Genomic DNA, 25,323 nt, shown 5'->3' on the forward strand with positions numbered 1-25,323 from the left:
ATCCTTATCCACACCTACTCCTCCCCAAGAATGTCTCCCCCCCCTCCTGTCTGGATCCCCAGCTCTTTCTCCCCAACATGTGCACCTCCTGATCCTCGCTCCCCTCTCAAACGGAAAGTTCTACCCCTATACAAACAAGATCTGCACCTCCCCCCATGGTCCCTTGCGTACCCCATCAATGTCCAACTCCACATCCCCTGCACACACCCTCATCATCCCCTGCACTCCCCATCATTCCCTATCACCTCCTACACTCACTCATGATCCATCATCACTCACCCTATACCCTCCCCCAATTATCCCCTGCATATCCTACTATCATTCCCTATTCATTCAATGCAATATATATATATATATAAAGAGAGAGAGAGAGAGAGAGAGAGAGACAGAGAGAGAGAGAGACAGACAGAGAGAGAGACAGAGAGACAGACAGAGAGAGAGACAGACAGAGAGAGAGAGAGACAGAGAGAGAGAGAGAGAGAGAGAGAGAGACAGAGAGAGAGAGAGAGAGAGAGAGAGAGACAGAGAGAGAAAGATCGAGCACATTCACATGTTTTAGGCAGGTCTGCAACCCTGCCTTTCACCATTATCACCCAGCATACAGTGTTTCCACTGCAGCAAGGGATTCTGGGAAATGACATGCTCTATATACATATATATACACACATAGATATACATATATATAGATATACATATATATAATGGAAATATTCCTGTATGCTCATTTGCATGTCTTAGGCTAAGGCCCCGCTCCCTCAGTCAGCGCGCCCGCACTGCAGACAGGCGGGGAGCTGACAGACACAGACCGCGATATGCGGTCTGTAGGGAGTGGGAGCCGGAGCAGGAGGTGGGCGGGAGTGGGAGGCTTGAGTGGGAGGGGGGGCGTGGCTTGAGCGAAGGGACCCGCTACTCCCCCCCCCCTCCCTCCATGGTCTTGGGCTGGAGCTGCTGATGGAAGGTAATCAAAAGCAACACACGCACACACACACACACAGGCACTCATACACACACACACACACATACAGAGTCAGGCACTCACGCACTCAGGCACACACATACACAAACACAGACAGGCACTCACGCTGCTTTCCCTCCACACTCCTCCCCGCTCCCCGAAGCCTCTCCTCCCGAAGCCTCCCCTCCCCATTGGCTCACAGCCACACCACGTGACGCGTCAACGCTAGGGATTACAATTCTCTTGAATCCCCTAGCGGCTGACGCGTCACAGCGTGTAGTGAGCTGTGCAGCCAGGGGGGACCGGGACCGGCTCAGGAGGATTCCCCTGCTGATGGGGAACTCTCGTGTGGCCGCCCCCGCGCCGCCGGGCGCAGCGGGTCCCAGCCCTTAGACAAGTCTGTAACCCCGCCTTTCACCATTAGCACACAGCACACAGCACTTCCACTGCAGCAAGGGATTCTGGGAAATGACATGCAAATGGGCACACAGTGTCACCTTTTGCTTCAAAACCATTTTTAACATGGTTCCCTATAGGCTTAAACTTGCTGCATGGTCACAGCTTTAAGCACAGCCAGGGTCGAAATGGCTGTCTGTGGGTGGGTTTTCTGGCTATGCATCTTAACCCTGGCTGTGCTTAAAGCTGTTACCATGCAAAAGCTTGCTTCATTCATTGTAACATCGCCGGAAGAAGAGATCAGTGTATCTCGAAAGCTCGCACAAATAAAAGCATTTTGTTAGCCACAGAACGGTATCATCTATTTATTTTTTGATTATTGAAGCTCGGCTAACACGGTACTGATACCTCTACATGTATATGTATATATATATATATATATATATATATATATATATTATGTAGGCAAACATATCTGTAAATATTTTACCAATTGAGTGTGTGTATAAATCTTTCATAATGTGCTGAACTTGTGAATATAATATAAATTATTAAATATATTTCTTAAATATTTATTAAATAAAGCGTTAGTAAAGAAAGATCCCAGTGGCATTTATTTAATAAATTAACAGCCCTCAACAAAATAACTAAACTTCCATGATGCCAAAGACAACGGTCATTACACTCTGCTCATATTACGTAACCTCTCTGCAGCCTTTGCTGTGTGGACCACCCTCTTCTCCTTTGCATTCTCCATACTCTTGGTACCCATGTAGCGGGTCTACCCCTAGGGTACTATAACTACTGGTACTGCTGTCACCTGTGAGGCTAACCAGAGGCCTGAGCCTCCGCCAAAGGGAGCCTGGGGTGTACTTACACTCGGTGCAGTGCCTCCACTGATGAGGGATCCCAACGTGGTGAGAGTGTGCCCTCACCAGAACAACCATACAGTAAACACACACGGCTGTATGAGAACAGTATTTACTGAACATATACTTTACTTAGGCAAACTTATCATTGCATAACATCATTACATCAGAACATCACCCCGCATGTCAGTCATGGCATTACATCACATATCAGTCCTTGCAACACCCTTAGTCCTTGAGTAGCAATATGTGTGCCAGGGCACGTAACCTCTGAGTGTCCACCAGCTATAGAGTTAATGTAAATGTGGGGATACACTGGCGACACACTTTATTCGAGCTCGGCTAGTCCCACGAATTCGGGTATACCCGGGTGTATTGAGGTTTGTGACTGTTTTCTGCCCGAGTGCATTGGGTTATTTTCCAGCAAGGATTGAAGCATTTTATTCCCGCTGGCTGCAATACTGCACAGTATATATATATATACTGCATTACAATTCATGAATTTATGCCATCTGGTAGACACGCGAAGCATTGCAGCCTATTAAATCCTAATCATTATCATTTAACAGATCAGCCGCCCATCAGCCAGGCATGAACCCAGGCTGGGAAGGCAAACGCAACGGGGCTTGTCAGAGGTGAGGAGCGGCGCATTCCAGGTATCTGCCAGGTACATACTGGGTATTTGCTCGAATAAAGTGTGTCGGTGCAGTAGCGCTTCCCTGTGTTGGGGCCCGTTGGTGCACTTAAGATACTACCTTCCTGGTTATTGTCCTAACCAGGGTAATCCTTGAACAATCAACCGATCCGCAACGTGATCCCACGATGAGCTACGCTGCTCTCTGCAAAACTGGATACACACGCTGACTCTCTAGGGGCGAGATCCCCAGCCGGATGATCCCTTGTTCCAATAGTCTCTGCTATTGAGTCAGATACTCTTCCAGCTACACGCTGTACTGACAGTCAGAACCTGTCTTGCATCATCTCTCCCTATGAGTAAGTGAAGTAGTCCCTGTCATAAGGCCGTTCCCTACACCAAACAGTCACTTATCTACAGTGTCTCAGGGGACTAACTGGGCCCTGGGGGTATACCGCTGGCCTAGCCCCTGGAGCACTGCTCCGTGGACCTAACCTGCTCCTTCAGGTTCCTGTCTGCACTCCCACATCCTGTCCCAGCAGGCAGTAGTCTTTCCTTCTTTTAGAGGCAATCCAGCCATCCCATTGGCTCTCGTGTGTCACCAGGCAGCTTCCTCCCTAAGCATCATGGGAGTTGTAGTCTCTGAGCTGCCTGATTAACATTGTGACTGCGTGCGCATAGGACACTGCGCCTGCGTGACTATCATGGCCGACGCGACCTTGCCCCGCGCATGTGCAACCTGTCAGGGCTCTTCCCGACCCTCGCAGCTTCTGTGCATGCGCGACTCTGAGCTCGTGCGCACGCACACCTAACATGGCGGCGCCCTGGGAGCGAGAATTACCAGCAATTCTATTTGCCCTGCATACACTGAGGGTAGGAGGGGGGGACCAGAAGCGCTGGGAGACCGGAGGGTACCTGGCTACACCCATAACAAAACTTTATCCTGGATTTCCTCTTACCTCTCCCATCGTACTTTCAGAGTCTCCTTTGCTAACACCTCCTAAATTGATCTCTCTGTGGGGGTACCCCAGGGGTCTGTCCTGGGACCACATCTCATTTCTCTTTACACGCTCTCTAGTAAACTTATCAGATCTCTTGGGTTCAAATATCACCTCTATGATGATGACACACAAATTTACATTTCAACCCGACCTTACACCTGCTGTACAGACTATAGTCTCTGAATGTCAGTCAGATACAGTATATCCTCCTGGATAGCCCTCTGCCAACTCAAACTTAACATGTGAAAACCGAGCTCCTTATACTTCCTCCCAAGCCTGGCCCTTCTACATTACTGTTGGCAACACGATCATACACACAGTATCATATGCCTCGGTGTCACCGTTTACTCCTCCCTCACATTATTCTCTCACATTCAAAATATAGCTAAAAAACTGTTGTTCCCCCTCCCCCCATAACATTGCAAAGATGCGCCCTGTCCTCTGTTGCTCTGCTAAATCTCTGACGCTGGCCCTCATTCTCTCCTTTCTCGACTTCTGCTGTTCAGCCTTCCTGCCTCTCACCTGTCTCCCCTTTAATCTATCCTAAACGCTGCTGCTAGAATCACTTTACTCTCTCCTAAATCTGTCTCAGCTTATCTCTTGCTGGAATCACTCTCCTGGCTTCCTATCAAATTCTGTATCAGTCACAAAATTCTTCCCCTCACTTTTAAATCTTTACACTCTTCTGCCCCTCCTTACGTCTCAGCCCTAATTTCTCGCGATGCACCATCCCGACTCGTGTTCTGCTCAAGGATAGCTTCTCTCTACCCCTTTGTATCTAAAGCCCTCTCCAATCCTAAACATTTCTCACTCACTGCCCCACACCTCTGGAATACCCGTCCCACAATATCCGACTTGCACCCTCTCTATCCACTTTTAAGACCCATCGTAAAACCCACCTCCTTAGCAATGCATATGGGTAGTCAGGTGGTTGATGCTATACACCTCATACATCGACCTTGGCCCCTTGCCAACGCACTTACCAGAACATCTTCCTACTATCTCTGTGCATGCGTCCTACTTATTACTTAGATTGTAACCTCTTCGGGGCAGGGAATCCTTTTCCTAATGTTACTTTTATGTCTAAAGAACTTATTCCCATTATGTGTTATATTATTATGTCACGTGTATTACTGCTGTGAAGCGCTATGTATATAAATGTTGCTATATAAATAAAGATATACATACATACTGTACATACAACCCATGCAGTATGCAAAAGATCCAGTGCATACATTAATATTGGGTCAGAACTGCAACTCCCGAGTCCCAGCATCCTTTGCAGTATATAAAGGATTCAATGCAGAGATTCCCCATGGAAAAGCACAGAGCACGTTGTCAACTGATTCAATTGGTAATAATTAAATTACACTCCTTAGGGGAGATGTGTCAATGCAAAGAAAAATGTACCTTGTTGCACCATATGCATAATGCTTGTTTGCAAAGCTTTTTATATCTGTTGCAGATTGCAAACCAGACAGAATCGCCCAATTAAAAACATGCACTTAGTAACTCCTACAATTGACACACCCATTGATACATTGATGTAGAGACACACAATGTAAGTTTTTCTCTTTATTTATTTATTTATAAAAGGTTTTACCAGGAAGTAATACATTGAGAGTTACCTCTCGTTTTCAAGTATGTCCTGGGCATACCCCTCTTTTGCTTCACATGTGTTTTTGTTTTGCAGGAGGTCCCGTTCTCCCGTGTTTGGTGCAGTAACCAACAGCCACTGCACTGTGCCTTCTCCCTGGAGCGCTACACGCCTGCCACCACCCAACTGTCCTGCAAAATCTGCGTCCGGCAGGTCAAAGGTCACGAGCTGATTCTTCAGGTCCAGACGTCAATTCTGGAGGTGAGTTGGTGACCTCCGTTCTCGGCTACTTCCACATATGTTTGACTGGCACTATTGGCAGATTAGTAATGCTGTGTTTTAGGCTGTTAATTCAGGGCCATACTTACTAAGAAGTGGTACACCATGAGACACTTTCCGAACTGAAAGACACTTTACTTGAATAGGCCATTACTTACTATTCTGTGTTGGTACAGTACGTGTCGTATGGAGTTGCACTGCTCAGCAGTTAATGCATTGTGTTCTTCCGCCACCCCCCCCCCCCTCCAAGAAAATTGATGCCCCCAATTTGAGTTCCTCACTTTGGCACTGGTGGGCTGGGCCTCCATGTTGCACCTGCCTTGGTGGAGGGGACAGAAGGAGAGAGAGGATACTGTTGGAAGGGCTGAGGATGAGTGATTAGGGACCTAGAGGAGAAAAGAGGAAAAGGTGAGAGGGGTTGGGGGAAGGCATTGCAGGCCAGCTAAGCGCGCGGGGAAGTCACATTTTTTTGTTGTGGTAAGTGCAGAGCGTGGGTGAGCGTGTGTGCCTGCGCACGAGCGTGCGCGTGCCGCGTGAGCAGGAACTTACATATTTCTATATATGTAAGTTAACACGGAAAGCGTCGCCCGATCAGCGCTAGCGGGGACACAGCCTTAAAATTCCTTCTGTGCTGGAGGAATGGGTAATTCTTTTTAAAACTGTAATGAAATTGATATTTTATGGTAACACTGACTGTTACAAGATACTACAAACACACTGTGTATATGGTGCTATGTGTCCAGTCTGATTTTGTCTTAAAATTAATACTGAGAAGAAATGTTATCATAGATGTCTTGGTTTTAATGTATCAAGCTGTCCTTCCCCTGTTTCTCTGTATGGGGAGGGATTACAAAGAGAAATCAGAAGAGACATAACACATACTACAATAAGACAATCACAATGTATACTTGAGGCTATAATCTTGCCTTTTAATTGTCACATTGGAGTTTCAGTAAACATCTCTAGCTAATTGGTCAGTGTCTAATGTTAGCAAGTTCATGAATAAGCTTCTTACATTTGATTCTGCTACAGGCAAAAGGTAAGTGCGTCTTTTCCTCGCATAAATCCTATAATGTGATGACAACACAAGTCATATTTGAATGTGCAGATTCAGTGTAAGCTGTATTAAAAAGAGATGTCTAGCCTGTTTTCTGTCTTCCCTAATACACAAGCTCTGGAGACATTCAAAGCCTTCCCTAAAGACCCTGCAGAATACAGAACAGCATGCACAAAATAGAAAAACAGGTAGCATTTAAAATTGGAAGGGAAAGAAAATCTGTAATTTTAACTTCTACAGAATTCATATTCATCAAAATGGCATGTAAAGCAGGAGCCAGATAGCATAATAAAAATGGAGACAGGACCTGATATTGATGTCAACTGTCTCCAGTGAAGATATCAGCATTATTAAGTGTCATTTTCTTTTACATTAGTGCAAAGTTCCATCTGCCAGTTACATCCCAGAACTCAGAACACTGATATATTGAATCTGAATGCTACCATGAGACCATTTTATATCCCAATATGAATAGGTTCAGCAGAGGATTAATAATATAGATAAATGCAATATATGACACAGGCCTTTGTCATGTTGTGATGAATTGTGATTACTCTGAATACAGAGTAAACTCTTGTGCCACCATTGATCCTTCCACAGTAGCTCTGTATACTTGCATTCATCAATCCATGCCCTTAAATCTGTTTAAAAATACCCTGTTGGCTTCTCAAACCTTTTCTTTACTTTCATGTCTTGCTCTCAGTTTCCTCCTTTATGTCCCCATCTTTCTCCCTGCCCAAGTGTCTCTTATTTTCTCAACTTGTGACCACAGAGTCTTTCCTTATTTGTGTTATTTCACTGCATGGTAACTTCACATTGATATGGGATGATGGGGCACTTCGATGTACCACTCTACATCACCACGTTACACTCCCACTCTGCTCTTTGACTGCCAGTTGAACAATCATGGTAGCAACATGCAGGAAAACACATTCTTTTGTTTGCCTCTGTTACATCTACGTATTTGTCCCTATCAAGTTTATACAACAGCAAGAAGATAAATGTATTACAACTAATGTCACACTAATTGGCTAATAGGTCTCAAATAATAATTCTCTACTTCAGATGCCTTAGTCTTCTTCTCAAACCTGTAAAACCAACATGAGAAACAGCTTTCTCTTAAAAATGGCTATTCAGGGATCACATAACATGAAACAGGCCAATCATGAGGCCAAAGCGTACAATTATGTTGGTTGGAATATGCCTTCCTTCACTCCTTCTCCAGCACTCTTTCTTCATTACTCTGCACCCTAATCCACTTATAAGATAATAAAGTCCAAACAGCCCTCCCAAATAAGGGTTGGTTGCATCCCACACTGTTAACTTACACAACAATTAGGATTGCACAAAGCCGAAGGTGAGAGGTGTGGACAGTTGCAGGACGGCCATTCTTCTTTATCGTACCCCCCGTGCTGTTAATCCCGCCGCTTGGCGATGCTGTGGTTGCATTCCTGCGGCTTTACCCCACTGTGGAGAAAGTTATACTTGCTACATTTGTATATCACAATGAATTAAAAGAGGGAAACAAAATCGCGGATATCAAATACATTGCATGCTCTGCAAAGGATATACATTTTTTTGGTGGCACTAGTTCTGCTTCTTGCTGTAAAAGGTTAGAAAGTGTCATGCACAATACATATTTTTACCTCTTTGAATCACCGCAAACCAATAATGTAAAGACATGAATCGACTTCATTTTTTAAAGGCACTGACTCTGAAAACAATTACATCGAGTCTAAAGCAGGGTTTAAATCCCACTGTCAGCTCCTTGTGACCTTGGGCAAGTCACTTTATCTCCATGTGCCTCAGGCACCACATTTAGATTATAAAGGTCTACATGGTGGAATTCATTGTGCCTGCACAATTCTACTGTATGTACAATGCTGCGTATACTGGCAGGGCTAAATAAGAAAAACATATTTATTATTATTAGACATCATTTTCAAAGAGAGTGAGTGGAATGCTGTCTGTTTGGTAAGGAGTAAAATAAATGTTATTTTCATAACTAGGATTGTAGAGGTAAGACTCCCTTCTTTAATTTCAAACAGATTCTTTAATGCTTTATTCCGTATCTCAGCAGGTGATGGGGGGAAGCAGGAGAGAGGGGGGTGTGTATTCTACTGCCAAAGAGAACAGCTTGCTTGCTTTACAATCCCTCTGGGTAGCCAGAGACTGTCTTATCTTAGATGTGCAGATTACAAAACCTACCATTTCCCTGCAGATTTAATTCAAACCACTAGACCATGTGATGCACCTCCAGTTTTTTAATAGCAGCTACTGTTGTGTCTTAGGTTTAGGAGTAAACAAATGTGGCCTCTTGTACAGTATTATTGATCACTACACGTTATAAGTAAACGCTCTGAAGCCACTTCACAGAGGTCCATGTATACAGGTGATTTTAACCTCTTTACAAGCCCCTCTTCTGTAGTTTGAAGGGGTTACACTGAGGGTGGGAGAGGCTCTTAGATTATGCATCTCTCAGAGTCCATGTATTTTGCACCTACAGTAGTTTTCTCTGTGCTGAGGATTTTGGGGGTGTCAACAGGGGACGTTACGTACGGTTATAATGGACTACCGTATTGGCCTGAATATAGTGCTATGTTTTTTTCCTAAAAATATCCTTCCGAAAACTGTACTCGTATTATATGCGCAGCCTAACACCTTTTATTTTTCATGTAGAACACCTTCAAAACGTTAGGGTCGTATTCTATGCGAGGCCGTACTATATTCGGGCCAATACAGTATATCAATACCATCTAGAACTCCACCAGGATTGAGTTGGTATATACTGTAGCTAGTTTGGTTTAGTCAATAATTACTCATCGAGTATAAGGGAAACAAGGAATACCCAAGGGTTAACTGGTCTTTTACGTAGTTCCATATGTAGCGCTGTCCCCTGGTGTGCTTTACGACCATGTGCCACAGATACCAGTACATTGATTGTAAGCTCTCTGAAGCCTTTAAGTTACTGTATACCATGTGCACAGTTACAAACAACCAAACGTATTAATGTTATAACTATTAACTGTATTTCCTCAATTGTAAGACGCCATCGATTGTAAGACGCACCATTGATTTAATAACAATTTTCATGAAAAAAGGAACACTACATTAAATGTACAGAAAACATGTTTTTACTTACTTTCAATGCTGCATCATAGTGAAGTCTTTTAGATGACATCTTAAGTGACAATTAGAGATACCTTCCATGCACATGCACAGGCAATGACAACTTAAATGAAGGCACCTTCAGCCTGTCATAGGGCAACAGCAACCTCCTGCTCAGCACTATGAGCGGTGCGCTAGGGTTGGAAGCATCGCATTTTAGGAACGTCATTCCACAATGTAGGAGATTCCATGGTCCTCAGTTGACTCGAATTAGCGGCCGTATTGGTACAGGAACCATACCCGTTTTTCAATGACATCGATTTCACAAATGGTAAAATGTAAAACAAAAGTGCTTATTTGACTCGAGGAAATCAGGTAATTATTGGAGCAAAAAAATTTATCTGATTTAACCAATAAGATATCTAGATTAAATACATTTAACATTTTAAAATGTAATAATAACGTTTAAATGTCTTCTTTAAGCACCAATTTGGTGATTTTCTGCAAGTGTTGACATTTTGTACATCTTTCGCAGGTGGCGAGTGTCCAAAATCTGCCAGTTTTGTGAATGCGCACAAACGGTTTGGACATGTCTAACTGGAGATAATTACTTTCTTGCAGAACGAACGAGAAACCATTGCTTTCTTTGCTCCAGAGGACAGCACTTTCCCAACACACACTGGTCCCAAGGCCTTCAAAATTCCACACTCGATCAGGCAGAGGATATGTGCAACGTTTGACACGCCAAACTCCAAAGGAAAGGATTGGCAGCTGTTAGCACAGAAGCTCTCCATAAACAGGTAAGCGCTGGAAGTTAAGTGTTCTTCATGGTCACTTGCAGAGCTGATGCCAGTATATGAACCTGGTTCAAATACCAGGGTCAGCTCTACTTGTGACCTTGGGCAATTGGATTGTAGGTTTCAGGCAGCGACCCAGTGTACATAGAATTTTTGCAGACAATGTTACGCCTAATAATTAATTAATTATTATTATTATTATTGTACAGTGTATAAAGTGTATGAACATATTAAGCAAAGCATACTTCAATATACAATCCTTCAATATTTACCTTTTTATATCTTCAATATAAACTATTAAGATGCATTGTAGGCTCAAGATCCCCCAACAGGTCAGGTTTTAATTATATTCCAGCTACAGCACAGGTGGCTTAGTAAATATGACCCCAAATCTTTTCAAATTTAAGCAGTTAACAAAGCAGCTTTGATTTATTCTTCATCCCCTGACCATTCTCTTTGCATTCCAGGTAACAGAATTGGGCTACAAACTATTCAGAGCAGGTATTCATTGGAGCATGTATTATGCTTTGCACACTGGAGGCTTCCAGAAATAAGACACAAATTAGGTTATTGTGTTTGTGCTCATTCATACAGGCTTGTGTGACCAAAGGCAACCACTGCCCAGAGGAGCTTACAATCTAATTTATAATGGCAATCCTTTTTCAATGCCTGGAAGTTAATCTATAGGAATCATAATAAAGACATTCTGTCCCCCTCCCCAAACACTTATATGTATTCACGCCCCGCGGCCAATCGTGATGAAGGCATATTAACGGCAAAGCTTTATTACTAAGCTTCCCTGTGGGGGATTCTAATGAAGACATCCTGTTGCTGGAAAAATTTGATTTATTCTGCCTCCCAGCCTTGGAATACATACATAATAAAGGAGTTCTTTCATACAGGCAAATATATGGATCAATGTTGATGATGGATGAGTCAAAAGGGGTACAGCATTCAAACCTCTAGGACTGATTATCCCAAGGGATTAAAATAAGTATATAGTCATTTATGTCAATGACCGGGCAGCAATGGTGATTAAGTCATGGAAAAACCGCATGCCATCTCCAATCTGTATTTGAATAATATATAAAGAAACTCTCTGGCGTCTTTCCACATCAGCAATCAGAAATTCAAGTTCTTTACTCCCATTGGTGATATTGACCTTGTAGGAATAAGTTAAACCATAATTATTTTCCTTGTCTATTTATTTGCATGTCTACAGTAGTCCACGCCCAAAACCTAATTTTAAACACTGTCTAACATTTTAGAGGCAGTAAAAAAATTGGCACACATAAAGGATAGTAACATGTTAGCCCGTAGAGTAGACAGGAACAACGTTTTTTTTGTGTGCTAAAAACAAAGGCGATTTAAAAGAGTCCAAACTTTCAGAACCACTCAGGCCCCCTCTTTAGACATGTTACAACAGAAGCTAATACAGTAAGATTTATTTCTACATACATTTCTACATCAATGAAGTGAAAGTATATGTTTGCATGACACTGGTTCCCATATGCACTTTCAGGTCATTGATGTATTGTGAAATGTACTGTATAAATATATGTTGCTCTATTAGCTTCCATTGTAATACACCTGAACGGTCCTGAAACCTTGCACTATTTTAAAACACAAGTTAACCATTAAAGCTATCACTTTTACCTTAGTTCTTTTTTTTGATTGCAAAAGCATTTTTTTGTGAGCAGACTTGGGGAACCTTTGTGATACACGTGGAAGTACTGTTGTGTTCCTATCTTAAAGAGGCAATCCAAGCGCTTTAAAAAAAAAATGAAAAACGTTTTTGGCACCTGATTGAAGCAGGGGGTCTCTGGAGCTGAACCCCGTTAATTGTAGCTCCGGATACTCTCTGCTTCCGGAGATATTTACCTTAGTAGGGGGTTCCGGTAGCCGCTGAGGCTGGGTTCACATAATAGGCCCCTTTTCAAAGCTCCTGCATCCTGCGGGGCAACAGGAAGCAGTGACGTCATCCGGTGCAGCTTCCTATAGATCCACGTGACGCGGAGCTTTGAAAAGCAGAGAGATGCCGGCACCCCCTGTGGAAGTAAGTATCTCCGGATACAGGGGCCCCGCAGAGCTGACATTAATAGAGTTCAGCTATGGAGACCCACTCATTCAAGCCTGTTTTAAAAAAATTCCAAATAAAAGATAGGTTAAAGAAAAAAAAAACACTTGGATTGCCTCTTTAAGAAACCAGTTTACATAATGAAATACATGAACATTTTTGCTGTAATTTGATGTTTCATTTATGCTGTACTGTATGAATAACAATACATGCACATTAACTTAATGTATAATGTCAACATGACCCAGCTACAAGTCTTGAGTACTTGTTTCGGAATCTCTTAATTCCTGTACCTATTACTATGCAGACACCAAGGCCACTATTCAATATGCTGCAAAGTGCTCCTCCTCTTCAGGGAGTTCAGCTCCGTTCAAAATAATGGGGCCGTAATTGTCCCCAGCACGGGGAATATGTCTTCGCAGTATATTAAATACAGTTGTCTTGGAGAGTGAGCAGGGCATTGCTACTTCAAGTTACATTTTCTGTTGGGGGAGCAGCTTTAGAAAATCCCAAGCATACAGAGCTACTGCTCTTTTTCTTTTAAAGAACAACGTTTGGTATCAGTTTTTAGACACACATCGTATAGTCGCTGTAAGATGTGTGTCTAGAAAACATGCATCAAAATGTCAAACGCAAACACGAACAGCAGAACTTTAGGGCAAGTTTACGCTATTACACATCAATTCTGCACAATGTAATCTGCCCCCACCTTCACTCCCCTCTCTCCAGCGTCTGCAGGTTTCTAAAAACCCAATTTTAGCTTCCGCTTCAATCTGGCCTTTCATCTTGCTGTTTACAGCCTCTGTTACATGGTACAGCTTGTTTCCATTCGACCAGTCCCCGCTTTGAAAAATAACACTGCGGAGATGTTTGTGATGGGAATAGCTGGCAGCTCAAGTGGCCCTACTGCCGGTCTGACATTTCGCTCTGCAATATTGATTATTTCCTGTATTCTGTGTATTACCGGGTGAGCACTTTTTGAAGGCAGACAGAGTCGCAGCTGCCTCCTTAAGAGGAGGGGAAAGTGCTTTTGGAAAGTGTGCTTTGCCTGCCTTTTTTTACAGCGGCAGACAGAGCATGAAGTGGCCTGTATTCATACATTCACTCAGAGCCAATTGTTTTGAGGTCTAGCAGCCTTTTCTGTCTCTTATTATTTGTGTGTAGCCCCCTTTCACTATGCCTAAGGGAAACTACGCAGGCGACTAGCGACTACGTGTGCTGCTGTACCTGTTGCTCACAGGAGGCTTAAGCCTCCACTTCTGGGAGCCTGGGGGGAGCTCTTTCTCCTTGTAGCTCAGCGCTTCCACCTATAAGGGATCCCAGCGCTGGCGGGGTAACCCCTTCACAGCAACCAACCACAGTAATGAGTAATACACATACAAGGTATATAACTACTGTTTACTGAACACACATACAGTACTAACATATACACACATGTAATAACAGTTACAACTTTACCCACAATATGCACCCAAACACCCAACACGTGGTGGTTCCCCCCAAAGTACTGAGGGTGCTGTGGCACCAATAAACCTGGTGTCCTTCCCAGCAAGTCCCACTCAAATGTGCAGTAGCGCTACCCCTGTGAACTGTCGGTGCACGTGTATACCTTCCTGGGCACTCATGTACCCAGGTGCAGCAGGCGGATCAAAGACCAGTCAGGTCCAACACCGCATGGCCCCCGACACCAATCCCCTAACTCCTTAGGGTCCTGGTCCGCCTCCAGGGGTGAGCTCCTGCTGGAGTGTCTCACCGGAATTTCTTGGGTCCTGTGGACTGGTCCCAGACCACAGTGCCCCGCGTGGCCATCCGGTCACCGGTGCAACAGCACTAATCTAGTGTAAGGGGAGTGTCCCTACCTGGGGCCTTCACTACAACACTTCGCTGGGGTGACTCAGGGTCTAGCTGGGGCCTAAGGGGCAGACCTAGCCCTAGTCCAGGAGGCACTGCTCCCTGGACACTACCTGCGCTCTTGCCGCCCTCCATCCAACTGATCCGTGGGCTCTCAGAGGATATCCTGTCCCTCTTGCTCACATAGCCCTATAGGCTGCGTAGTCCGCCTAACCTCCATTCTGAGGATTATGGGACATGTCGTCCATATACAGTATCTGCGGAGCCATTCAAGATGGCCGCCACAACTTACACTGCGCATGCGCACCTCCCTGTACTGCGCATGCGCGATAACCAAGATGGCCACCCCCACACTCCTGGCACAGTGCGGCGCTTCGCTGGGCAACCCAGCAGTTCCCCCTCACCAGAGGTAAGGTGGTGGGGGACTTGGCTACATGTGTTTACTAGTTTGTTCGGGGGATTGTAAACCATCAAACTTGGAGCTGTGCACCTGCTGTAGTAATGGCTTTGCACATACGGGGCTTTTCTTCTTAAGCCCATATAGCTGTAACCTATGCAAAGCTGGCTTCCTCGATATACCAGAAGCCTACTAAGAAAGTCCGAAGAATGCAGAGGTAGATTTCCTACATATCCAGACCTGCCTTTTGATTTATGTATTTATAAAATGTTTTATCAGGAAGTAATACATTAAGAGTTACCTCTCCTTTTCAAGTATGTCCTGGGCACACAGAGTTATGATGATGATTACATTAAATGAGCAGAGGTTATACATTATATTTAAAGATATTGCATTGATGGAATCACAAGCCAAAGTGCTCCAGTGTAAATTAAAAGGAAAGCAGCTAGTATATATTAGTACAACAAAGGTCAAATTCACTTTAAAACTACAGTCTATGGGGGAGGTGCCAGGTCCAGCTAGTTAGGTAGTACATAAATGGGAAACACCAGCATTGCCGCACTGCAAAAATGTACATGATCTGCACAGATCACTGTAATTTTTTTCATGTTTTTTTTAATATATTTGTATGCATATACTGTATGTGTTTGATTGTGTATATACACATATATGTATTCTTCTGCCTGACTCAGGGGATACCTGGCTTAGCACAGCTCATACTGTATCCCCTCTGCCCTTCCAGGAAAGTAAGAAAGGGTTGCTGGCCCCGTCATGAGTAGACCGTGAATAAGGTTTACATCACTATAATGCGCCACACGCCCCTCATTTAGTAGATGCTGTTTAAGCAAATAAAAAGCTTTTTTTGGGGGGGGGGAGGGGGTTATGGATCATTGCGCAGTAACTAACTATCGCCACATGTCAGCAGCTCGTTAATCAAGTTTCTTACATTTGACACAAATCTATAGCCAGAGAGACTAGCGAGGGAATGGGCCAGAAGAATGTCTTCTAACACCAGAAGATGTCTTGTAGAATAGCACCTTGTAGTAATTACAGTATGAGACAATGCGGCCTCTGGACTAAGATCATATTTGCATTACTATTGTGCCTCAAAGTTTACACCTAAAAAGTAGCACAAACCTTCATAAAATGTGCATCTTACGTATGAAGGATTGAAACATACAGTATGATACATAGTTTGTTGTTTGAAATGAATTTTGACGCATTGCATCATGTTGAATACCTGCTTGATGCAATTTAAATAAACAGAATTATGTGTATATTTTATTTACAACTAGTATTAGTAAATATAAATGATGAATGTAATATTATTTATATTAGCCCTACTATGAAAATAATGAATGAACAAATAAAAATACCACTTGTAAGCACATTCACGTGTCTCAGAGAGGTCTGCAACCCTGCTTTTCCCCATTATCTCTTAGCATACAGTGCTTCCACTGCAGCTAAGGATTCTGGGAAATTACATGCACTAACAACATAAACTTTTTAGTATATACCATTTAAATCAGTGCGCCTAGCGCAGTCTATTTCTGTGCTCCAATAAAATGATATGGAGATATATCAGGCTAGTACATAGGCACACACAAGTGCAATTTAAAATGAGGCGTCCCCCAATTTTGCTCCAAAAAAAGCCATTTGCGATGCTTAGTACATAGCACTCGTAGTGTTTATGATGTACAAACTTTGAAATTACCCTAACTACAATCTGAGGGTGGAAATTGGGATTTTAACGCCTTCCGCGCTGGAGGGCCTGGTGGCAACACATTGCACACGTTGCAGCGCCTTACCAGCACTAAATGGTTAAGTGTGACACCGAGGGGTCCAGATGGAAGCAAGGAAACTAATTTCCAGCAATTCGATAAAAATCACTTGAACAAACAACTCTAAGTGTGTTGTATCAATAAAACATATGGTATTCTGTTACTGTCTTGCATTGGCATTCACAGTGCAAGCTAAGAGTGGGGCAAGCCATCCTTGTCATAAATGCCTCTAACTTTAACTCTTCACTGGCAGATGGGCCAGCAATGCATTGCTAGGGATTGAACAATCTTTGCTGCTAGTAAGGAGTTGTATGTATCCCATTGACTGTGACTTTTAAATATCCGTCAAATGTTGGAGACTTTTTTATTTAGGTTTACAGCAGCTCAGGCCTGACAGTTTATTGGCTCCAGATAAAACTACAGCAAGAGTTACAAAAGTGAATAAATGCTATTGTAACACTGAATATTGTGCCAAATAATGACTTCCCCAACTCTTTCCTCTTGCTCCATATAAACTCTCTCCATAGCGCACGCTGATTAGAGAGAAGGGAAATTGTAACAAAGTACCCTGATTGATTTATCATGCGCATCCCTTAAGATTAATCCATCAAAATGCACAAATCCAACTCAAAATGTTGATGACAATTAGGAGTAATGCAGGAAACTCAGGACCCTAATTCAGACACATTGGCCCTTATTCTGTATGGTGTGATAAGCGCAGATGATGTGCTTTCGCATGAAAAGCCCCCATTGACGTTAATGGGACTTTTACAGAATAGGGGCTATTGACTTTAGATACAAAGTAACCTGCATTTAGAGTGCTTGTCTATGAAGTGGGAGGCCATGCTTCAATAATGAGTGCCTGCTGTATGGTTCCTTTGGACAAATGTTATTATACCGGTGCTGCAAACATTAGATTGTAAGAGCATCAGGCAGGAGTATAATCATTGTTCCTGTTTTTATCTACAGTATATAGTTAGTTCGGCATACATTGCCAGTTAAAATGAGAACAAATTTGTGTTATTATAACCATGGACTCGGAAGCCGCATGTGTCATTTCCATACAATGATTTGAACAGTGCTCTAGCTAAAGGTCACATTTTTTACAGTGCATTATTAAAATTGTTCGTTTATATTACATTAGAATGAGGGTGCCCTTGTGCCTGTGTGATTTGGATACTGTATTTACACCATGGCCATATATTCCACAGTAGAACTTACTGGAATAACATTACAGAGGTCTAAGAATCAAGCTCAGACAAGTTTACCTTGATGCACATTAAAGGTTGTTTTTTTGCAGCTGTGTCAAATGTAAGAAGTTTGTCACTTGTGTTCGCTGCATTAGATGCAGAGCTGTTTGACTAAGAGAGGTTTATACCAACTCAAACATCGTAGAAATGTTGTCGTAGGTATAAGGGCCCAATAGGTAACATTTGAATAATATCCTTTTTAACCTGTTTGCCCGCTAACTCCTCCTTTCCCTCCACAACTCCTCCCCAGATGCTAACTAGACCAAAGAGGATGAAATAGGAGCCAGTTAGTTTTACACATTACCCTCTACTCGGCATGCTGCGGAGCTGTCTTCTCATTGCTAGAAAAGCCTGTACCCAATTCAAATACATAGAGCTGACATCTTCCCAAACAAGGGGAAGGAAGCTTCACAGCATATTGAATAGGGGCCATTCATTTAGAGATTTCAAAATGTGTTTCTTAGTGCCAGTATTATGGCCAAATCACCCTTGATACACAGCCTTCATGTAATTTTGTTATACTGTAGCATTGTATGGGGCAAGGTCTTTTATATCAGGGTTTCTAAAAGGTTTCCATATCTGAGTATAGTAATCATTTGGAGGATCACCTTACTTACATTTACAGTAGATTAATGCACATATTTTTTTTCATATGTGCATGTGTGACATTTCACATATAATGGACCTTTTGGTAGAGTTATGATAGGATATATCTGGACTGCCAGAGAGCTGCCTGACATGAATTGTGAAAGGCTCTGGGGGTCATCACTAAAGTTTTTGGGGACCAATGGTGGTCCATGGACCACAGTTTGAGAACAATATTTTAGATGCTTGGTCAGCTGCCTTCCTATGTCCTCATTTGCATATTGTTTTATCTCTGTAGGAATTTGAGCTACTTTGCTACTAAGACCAGCCCATCATCTGTCATTCTGGACCTGTGGGAAGCAAGGCATCCATACGATGGGAACCTGGATTCTTTGGCTTGTGCGCTGGAGGAGATAGGAAGGACACAATCCAAACTCTCACTGATAACAGAGACTCACACAGAAGATCCAGACTACAGCTACAGCCGACAAAATGGCCTCTGAGAGAATCTCTCTGCCCTGGCTTATTTTGGCCAGCATTGAGACATGAATTCCAGCCCTTTTGGGAGGGTGAAGGGGCAGGAGGATAGGGAGGCAAAGTAATTTGTTTGTTCCCCACTTCAGAGAACAGATGAGCTTTATTGATTACAAAAACAAGGGGATTCAAGACATTTTGCTTCTCTGTGAATCAACGGTGCAACATTCATTTAAAGGACCTTATTTGTAAGAAAAGGTTTCCAGAAAAGCCATCCACCAGCGGAAGAATTTGGATGTCTAGATACTTAGACTCAAAAAGCTTCCTTTTTCTCTGTGGTCTATAAAAGACATATTTTTAAAAGAATGTGGTCTTTGATTATTTAAATCAGCAGTTCAAGGTCAGGGAGAAAAGGAAATCAATGTCCACATTTAAAGGACATGTTACAGTGTATAGTAATACTAAGTAGCCTCCTCTATGTACAGCTTCCCAAAGCTGCTTTGCCTTAGAGAAAATAGAATGCAGTAGCCCAAACACAATGTCTCTATAATACCTGGCATGTTAATTTTGCACAGTGTGATGTCCTGATGGCCTGCAACCTTTCATACTACCCAACTGCATCTCTATTCACAGTATGAGTTCCTCTTCTAGTGTATGGAGGTGTTAGAGGTGTCCGCATTTGGTTCTGCAGCTGTAACTGGTGGAGGTAGTCAATGCTTTATTGGTTCCTATTTACGAAGCCGAAGACTTTCCAGACAGTTGTAAATTTGTAATGCTGTGTAATGCATAAATGAAACGCTTTATGGGACCAACACTGATAAACCAGACCAGGAGTTGGGGAATCATATTAAAACAAACCTACCCATAGTGACTACCTGGTTCACAGAGGATAGTGAAAACACTGTAGTACTTTATTGCCATTGTGGAATCATACACCATAATAGCAATAGGACATTATTATAAACTGACTTTTTCAAGGAGAAATTGAGAATTTAAATAGGAATTTGAACCAGTTTCACTAGCTTCAAAGCAATGTTCTTACCACAAATCTCCTGGGTATTAGAAAAATATGCTAAAGTGCTAATTATTTTAAAATATCAAATACTCTGACATTCAGTAAAAGATACAATACAGAACTTCAGAGGTCAAATTATATTTACTGTACACAGGCCATAGATATCCAGATATCTAGACAATGGAAAATGTGTTTTGACATGGCAATATTAAGTAAGCCAATTTCTGCCTGCAACTGTATCAAATGTAAGATTCTTGTTAGTGATTTTACTTACATTTGATACAATATTAGGCAGGGGGTGTTAGACATTAAAACATAGTGGCGTTTTTCCTCACAGGTATAAGGGAAAGGAAAAAAGTGATGAACTAGGGCACATAATTTAATATATCCCAGTTTAAACACGAGTTTCACTTGACTCCTCTATACTAAAGCTCTTTACATTGACACTATTCAAATTGCAAGCTGATTAACGCAGGGTAAAAAATATGCGCAATACATCCATGCTATGAGAAGATAATCAAAATCCCTCTTTTACCCCCCTATTCAATATTGTGATTACTAAAATAATTCATATTTTGTCATGCATTAACTTCTACTCATGTTACAAATTTCTCACATTACAGTATATTGATTAGTGCCAGTTTATTGGCAAAAATGCCAGGATATATAAATGTGGTTGACCCAAGCCATTGGCCGGGCTGAACTGATCAAGTGTGACTATGACAATATAACATCTAGAATTACAGCAGTTGGGGGAATGAGGAGCATATGTACAGCTTTGAGGCTCTTGGTAACATTTGGTGAGCACTTGGATATTGCTGGAACCTTTGATTACAAAACAGGGATAAAAACTATTCATCTGTGCAGACTAACTCCATGTCAACTGATTTGACACCAGCCCCATCTACATTTTCCATATGATTGCAGTGTTATTGTAATCCAGAATGCAGAAGGGCTAGAGTAAGAAGACATTGTGTCTAGTTGCCAGTACTAGTTATACTGTATTGCCAATGTGGCTCGATGTCATCCTTAGAAGTTGACCAAGTTGGTGTTCTGCAATCACAGCACATGTTAATGCATTTTAGTGGCCAATGGGCACTTGAAGGTCAAGGACTGGACTAGGATCTCTGGATGACATGAGTTAGGTTGGCAATATTAGTAATATAACAGTCTTTACATTAGTTCACCTACCACTGATGAATACATCAATACGTACCTGATCTCCAATTGTCCAGGTGTGACACAGCCCAATGATGTGCGTTCTCTATCTTTTAGATGGGAGACACAATGTTGAGTAGACAGAACCTGAATTGTGATACACAGCAACCTGAATGGAGATGCAATGCCATCACCCACAAAATATGGTGCACAGGCATCATCAGTGTTGCTAGATAAACTTATCTCAACAACAATGGCATAGTGATGCTCTAGAATGAATGGCTTCTTACAAACAACCAATCAATGAACCATTTTGCTGTCAGAGATGCCTGCAGCACCATGTGTTGCAAGCCCCCATGGTAGCAAAAGAATGGCAAAACGGGGGGGGGGGGGGGTTCAAACCATATTAAGTTTGATTTATGAAAAACAGGAACTAAAAAAAAAAACCCAGGTTTGTGCAAGTAACCTATAATGTCTTGTAAATGACTTTAATCTTGATAACATGCAAGTGACATTTCTCTGTTCACAGATCTCTTTATTAAACAACTCCCTCTCAGTGTTTTGAATGTACCTGATCATGTCTCTTTCCATTGTTTGACTACTTGGTTGGCAGATCTGACATTTAAGCCTTTATTGCTGGTGTGCGCAGTAACACCTTTTGTTGTTTAACTTTTGTGGGAAGTCAAACAGCCCCAAGGTCAACACCGGCATCCCAAAGTGGAGTTCCAGTATACAATGGGGCTTCAGTATAAGACTGACACAGGGGTTGTGTTTCTATACCTGAATACCAATATGTATGTATGTATATATATATATATATATATATATATATATATATATATATATATATAACTCAGGTTACAGGTAAGAGTCACTGCTTTTACACTTTAAATTATAGCATAAGCAGTATACTGTATGTGCAAGGGACGCTGTCCTAAAAAAAACATACTGACATCGTCAGTCAATAACCTCATGTGTAAGGACATCAAATACTGTACACAATCAGGACACCATGCAATTTGCATTTTGTGTTGTCCTGGACTCCTGTAGAGTGTGCAAACGGAATTTTAATACTGGGGAAAATAAACTAAAAAGTGAATATACACTTTACAAGCAAAATGAACTGTTACACATTTAAGTTCTATAAAAGTTGCTGTAAATCCCTTTCTGAACAATCCTGCCCCCCCCCCCCCATTCTGATTTTATTCATCCTAGATTACAAATGCACAGAATGCTCCTAAATTGTAACGCTTGACAATATAGGGTAAATATACTGTACTGTAGATATCTAGTCCAAAGCGGCCATAGGCATCAGTGGGTATTTTCAACTGAAAACATTCGGAACACCTGCATTGGACTATAAAGAATTTACCTCTATAAAATTAGTGAATAGTCCCTTGTTCTTCTGTCTGTGCTGATCCTCTCTCTGGCTTAATAGTCCCAGTGATGCTTATGTCATGTGTAGGGATTCCGATTTTCAGTGTTTCATTTTTTTTTTTGTAAAATCTGTGCTTATTTATAAAATTTTCCAGTGGTTTCATTTAATGAAAAAGAAAATCAGTGTTTATCAGTGTTAACAATGGGGGAAAAAATCACACACTTTTGAATTTGGTATTTATCGGTACACTTCTTTTAATTTCAACACTCCCCTTTGTGTTGTCTGTATTTCCTACCTATGTCTGGGCTGCTACAAGAGGTGAAACTCAATAAGGAATGATCCTTCATTTCCAGTTTTTAGCCATTTTAACCAGAAGTGCAAGATCAATCGGTGGGGGTTTTCCCGGTGTTCTTTGGTTAAGACCAAAAACCGGAATCCCTAGTCATGTGAGACACTGCCTATCCAATGAAGAGAGACGAATGCAAGTCACATCCTGCCATAAAGCAGTACTGCTGTGCTACACCACACAGATGTAAAACTATAACCCTGTGGGAAGTCTGTGATATCTACAATAAGAGGAAGTTTAGCATTTCTGTGTTAATTAACTTTAAAATAAATCTTACCTACAGATTTTAATTAAAAACAGTGGAATTGGAAAAGTTCAACTGTGTCCATCAAAGATGCTGAGAACAAAACAAGGATGGACTGATATTTTAAGCCCCTTAATGCCAATGGGGCCCTGCAAAGTAGCGCAGAGAACTGAGTTGCAAATTCATGCACCACAGAAGGGCTTAACATAGCTGCTAAACTATAATAAGTCACTCGGAGACCGGATTTCTTCCTGAAGGAGTGTCAGTAGGGCAGGAATAAGGCTGGGCAGAGGGAGAAGAGCAGTTACATTAGGTACAATTCACTGACACACAATCCCAAAACAGTTTAGTATAATATCGCATACATTTAACTACAAAATATATGAACTGCAGTCATGGCTAGAGGTCACATCAGTGCACTATACCCCACTAGCATATGGATAGTATTAACAAAGATTATCCTGTCTGCCATAAACCATCATGGCATTTCTGCCTCTCTCCTTTAGGCCCCTCCACACCATATTTCTCCTTTTATTCTGGCAATATACCTGCCCTTTCCACAGCTTTCAAGCTAAAACAGGCATCTCAGAGCATTGCTGGCCCCTTTGGTAGTGAAGGGGGTAAAGTTAGAGGTATACGGAGAGAGCTCCTGTGCGGGAGATTTAGGCGAACAAGGAGAGACATCTCAACATCTCCCATTGACTCGCATTGGGATGCTGGGAATGTTAATCAGGGAGAAAAATATATAAAAAAAAATTTCGCTTACAAGGAGGGAATGTTATTCAGGGAGAAAGCAGAAAAATAATAAAAAAAATTAGCTTACAATGAGCCATGTCAGGTAATCTGTAAGTCTCAATGATTTGGAGTCAGTCTCAATGATGTTTAGCATCAGAGTCTCATAAACTTTAATGGCATTTTGTTGTTAGAAGTCAGTCTTTTTTTTTTTTTTTTCATTAAAATGTCATTCCTTAACACAGAACCCTTGGAAATCTCACTGACTCTGGCCCTCGGAGGTTGACATCTGTATATAAGTGATAACGAATTGGCCGCTGCGGTTCAGAAAGCAGTATGTTTGATAATGGAATCTCTGGAATGTCGGGCTGCTTATAACACAGGGCACTTTCAATGGCTAAAATCCAATGGCTTACATACTCTGTATTGGGGAATAACAGATTTTAATCAGCCTCAAGACCAATCAGAAGCAGCTCTAGTCGGCTTTGTACCATACTCTCTGTGCCTTGTCCAATCAATGAAAATACTGAATGTTATATATGAACACATGGATGGAATCCTTAACAAACAAAAAAAAGCTGCACTTGCAACTTTTTTTTCAGCACATGTACATACGTCTATAAATAGATATATAAATATATATGAATATATTTGGTAATGCCAAACTGCTGTGTTATATTGTAATGAAAATGAAGAAAACATTGGACGGTTTGGATGTGTTTTTTTTTTCTTTTCTGTAGAGTTTGCAAAACTTGTATGGCTGCCGCCTTTTGAAAATAAATGTACAGAGGTTAAATCTTGCATATCCCTTATTTACAAATAAAGAGGTTCTTTTATTGATGGCTTCAGTGAATGTGCGTGCTGTGTTTTTCATTTGAAAGGCCGATCTGGTATGTTTGGCATGAGCTCTGTTGAATACATGGTGAGGGTTCTACTTCCGAATCTCATAATGGGTTAAATGATAGAAATCAAAAAACGAGAACATTCAAGTGTTTTAAAAAAGGAAGAAATCCTGGGATGTCTTCCACAGGTCTACAAAACCTGCTTCATTCCATTGTTACGGCATATAATGGCCAAACTGCAGGCAAGGATTCTGGGTAAACGCAAAAAAGAGCACGGTGAGTGTGACACTTTTAGCTTCCTATGAATCCAGGACAGGAAGGGAGCAGGATCATCAGGAACACCCAGAAAAAAACATACAATAACAAATCATAGTGTAGACAATTATGGACAATTATGGGTCAGAATTCAAGAAGAAACTTGGCTCTTACGGATCGCCTACTTACAAGAAGCAGGATAAAAAACAGCGTTTTTTGTATGTAAAGTTGAATAATATATTCCT

General features: G+C 41.9%; 1 protein-coding gene across 2 annotated transcripts in view; it reads left to right on the plus strand.

Annotated features, from left to right (window-relative positions):
* UNC5D (unc-5 netrin receptor D) overlaps positions 1-19,474 on the plus strand; it is a 472,283-nt gene extending 452,809 nt beyond the window's left edge. For both annotated transcript variants that reach the window (XM_075601395.1, XM_075601396.1), the window contains 3 exons: positions 5,549-5,713; positions 10,518-10,696; positions 18,933-19,474. In XM_075601395.1, the coding sequence (XP_075457510.1) occupies positions 5,549-5,713; positions 10,518-10,696; positions 18,933-19,137 (549 nt within the window). In that variant the 3' untranslated portion in view covers positions 19,138-19,474. The remainder of the gene's footprint in view (positions 1-5,548; positions 5,714-10,517; positions 10,697-18,932) is intronic.
* The last annotated feature ends 5,849 nt before the right edge of the window (positions 19,475-25,323 follow it).

The sequence above is a fragment of the Ascaphus truei genome, chromosome 5 (assembly GCF_040206685.1).
Source record: "Ascaphus truei isolate aAscTru1 chromosome 5, aAscTru1.hap1, whole genome shotgun sequence".
NCBI lineage: Eukaryota > Metazoa > Chordata > Amphibia > Anura > Ascaphidae > Ascaphus > Ascaphus truei.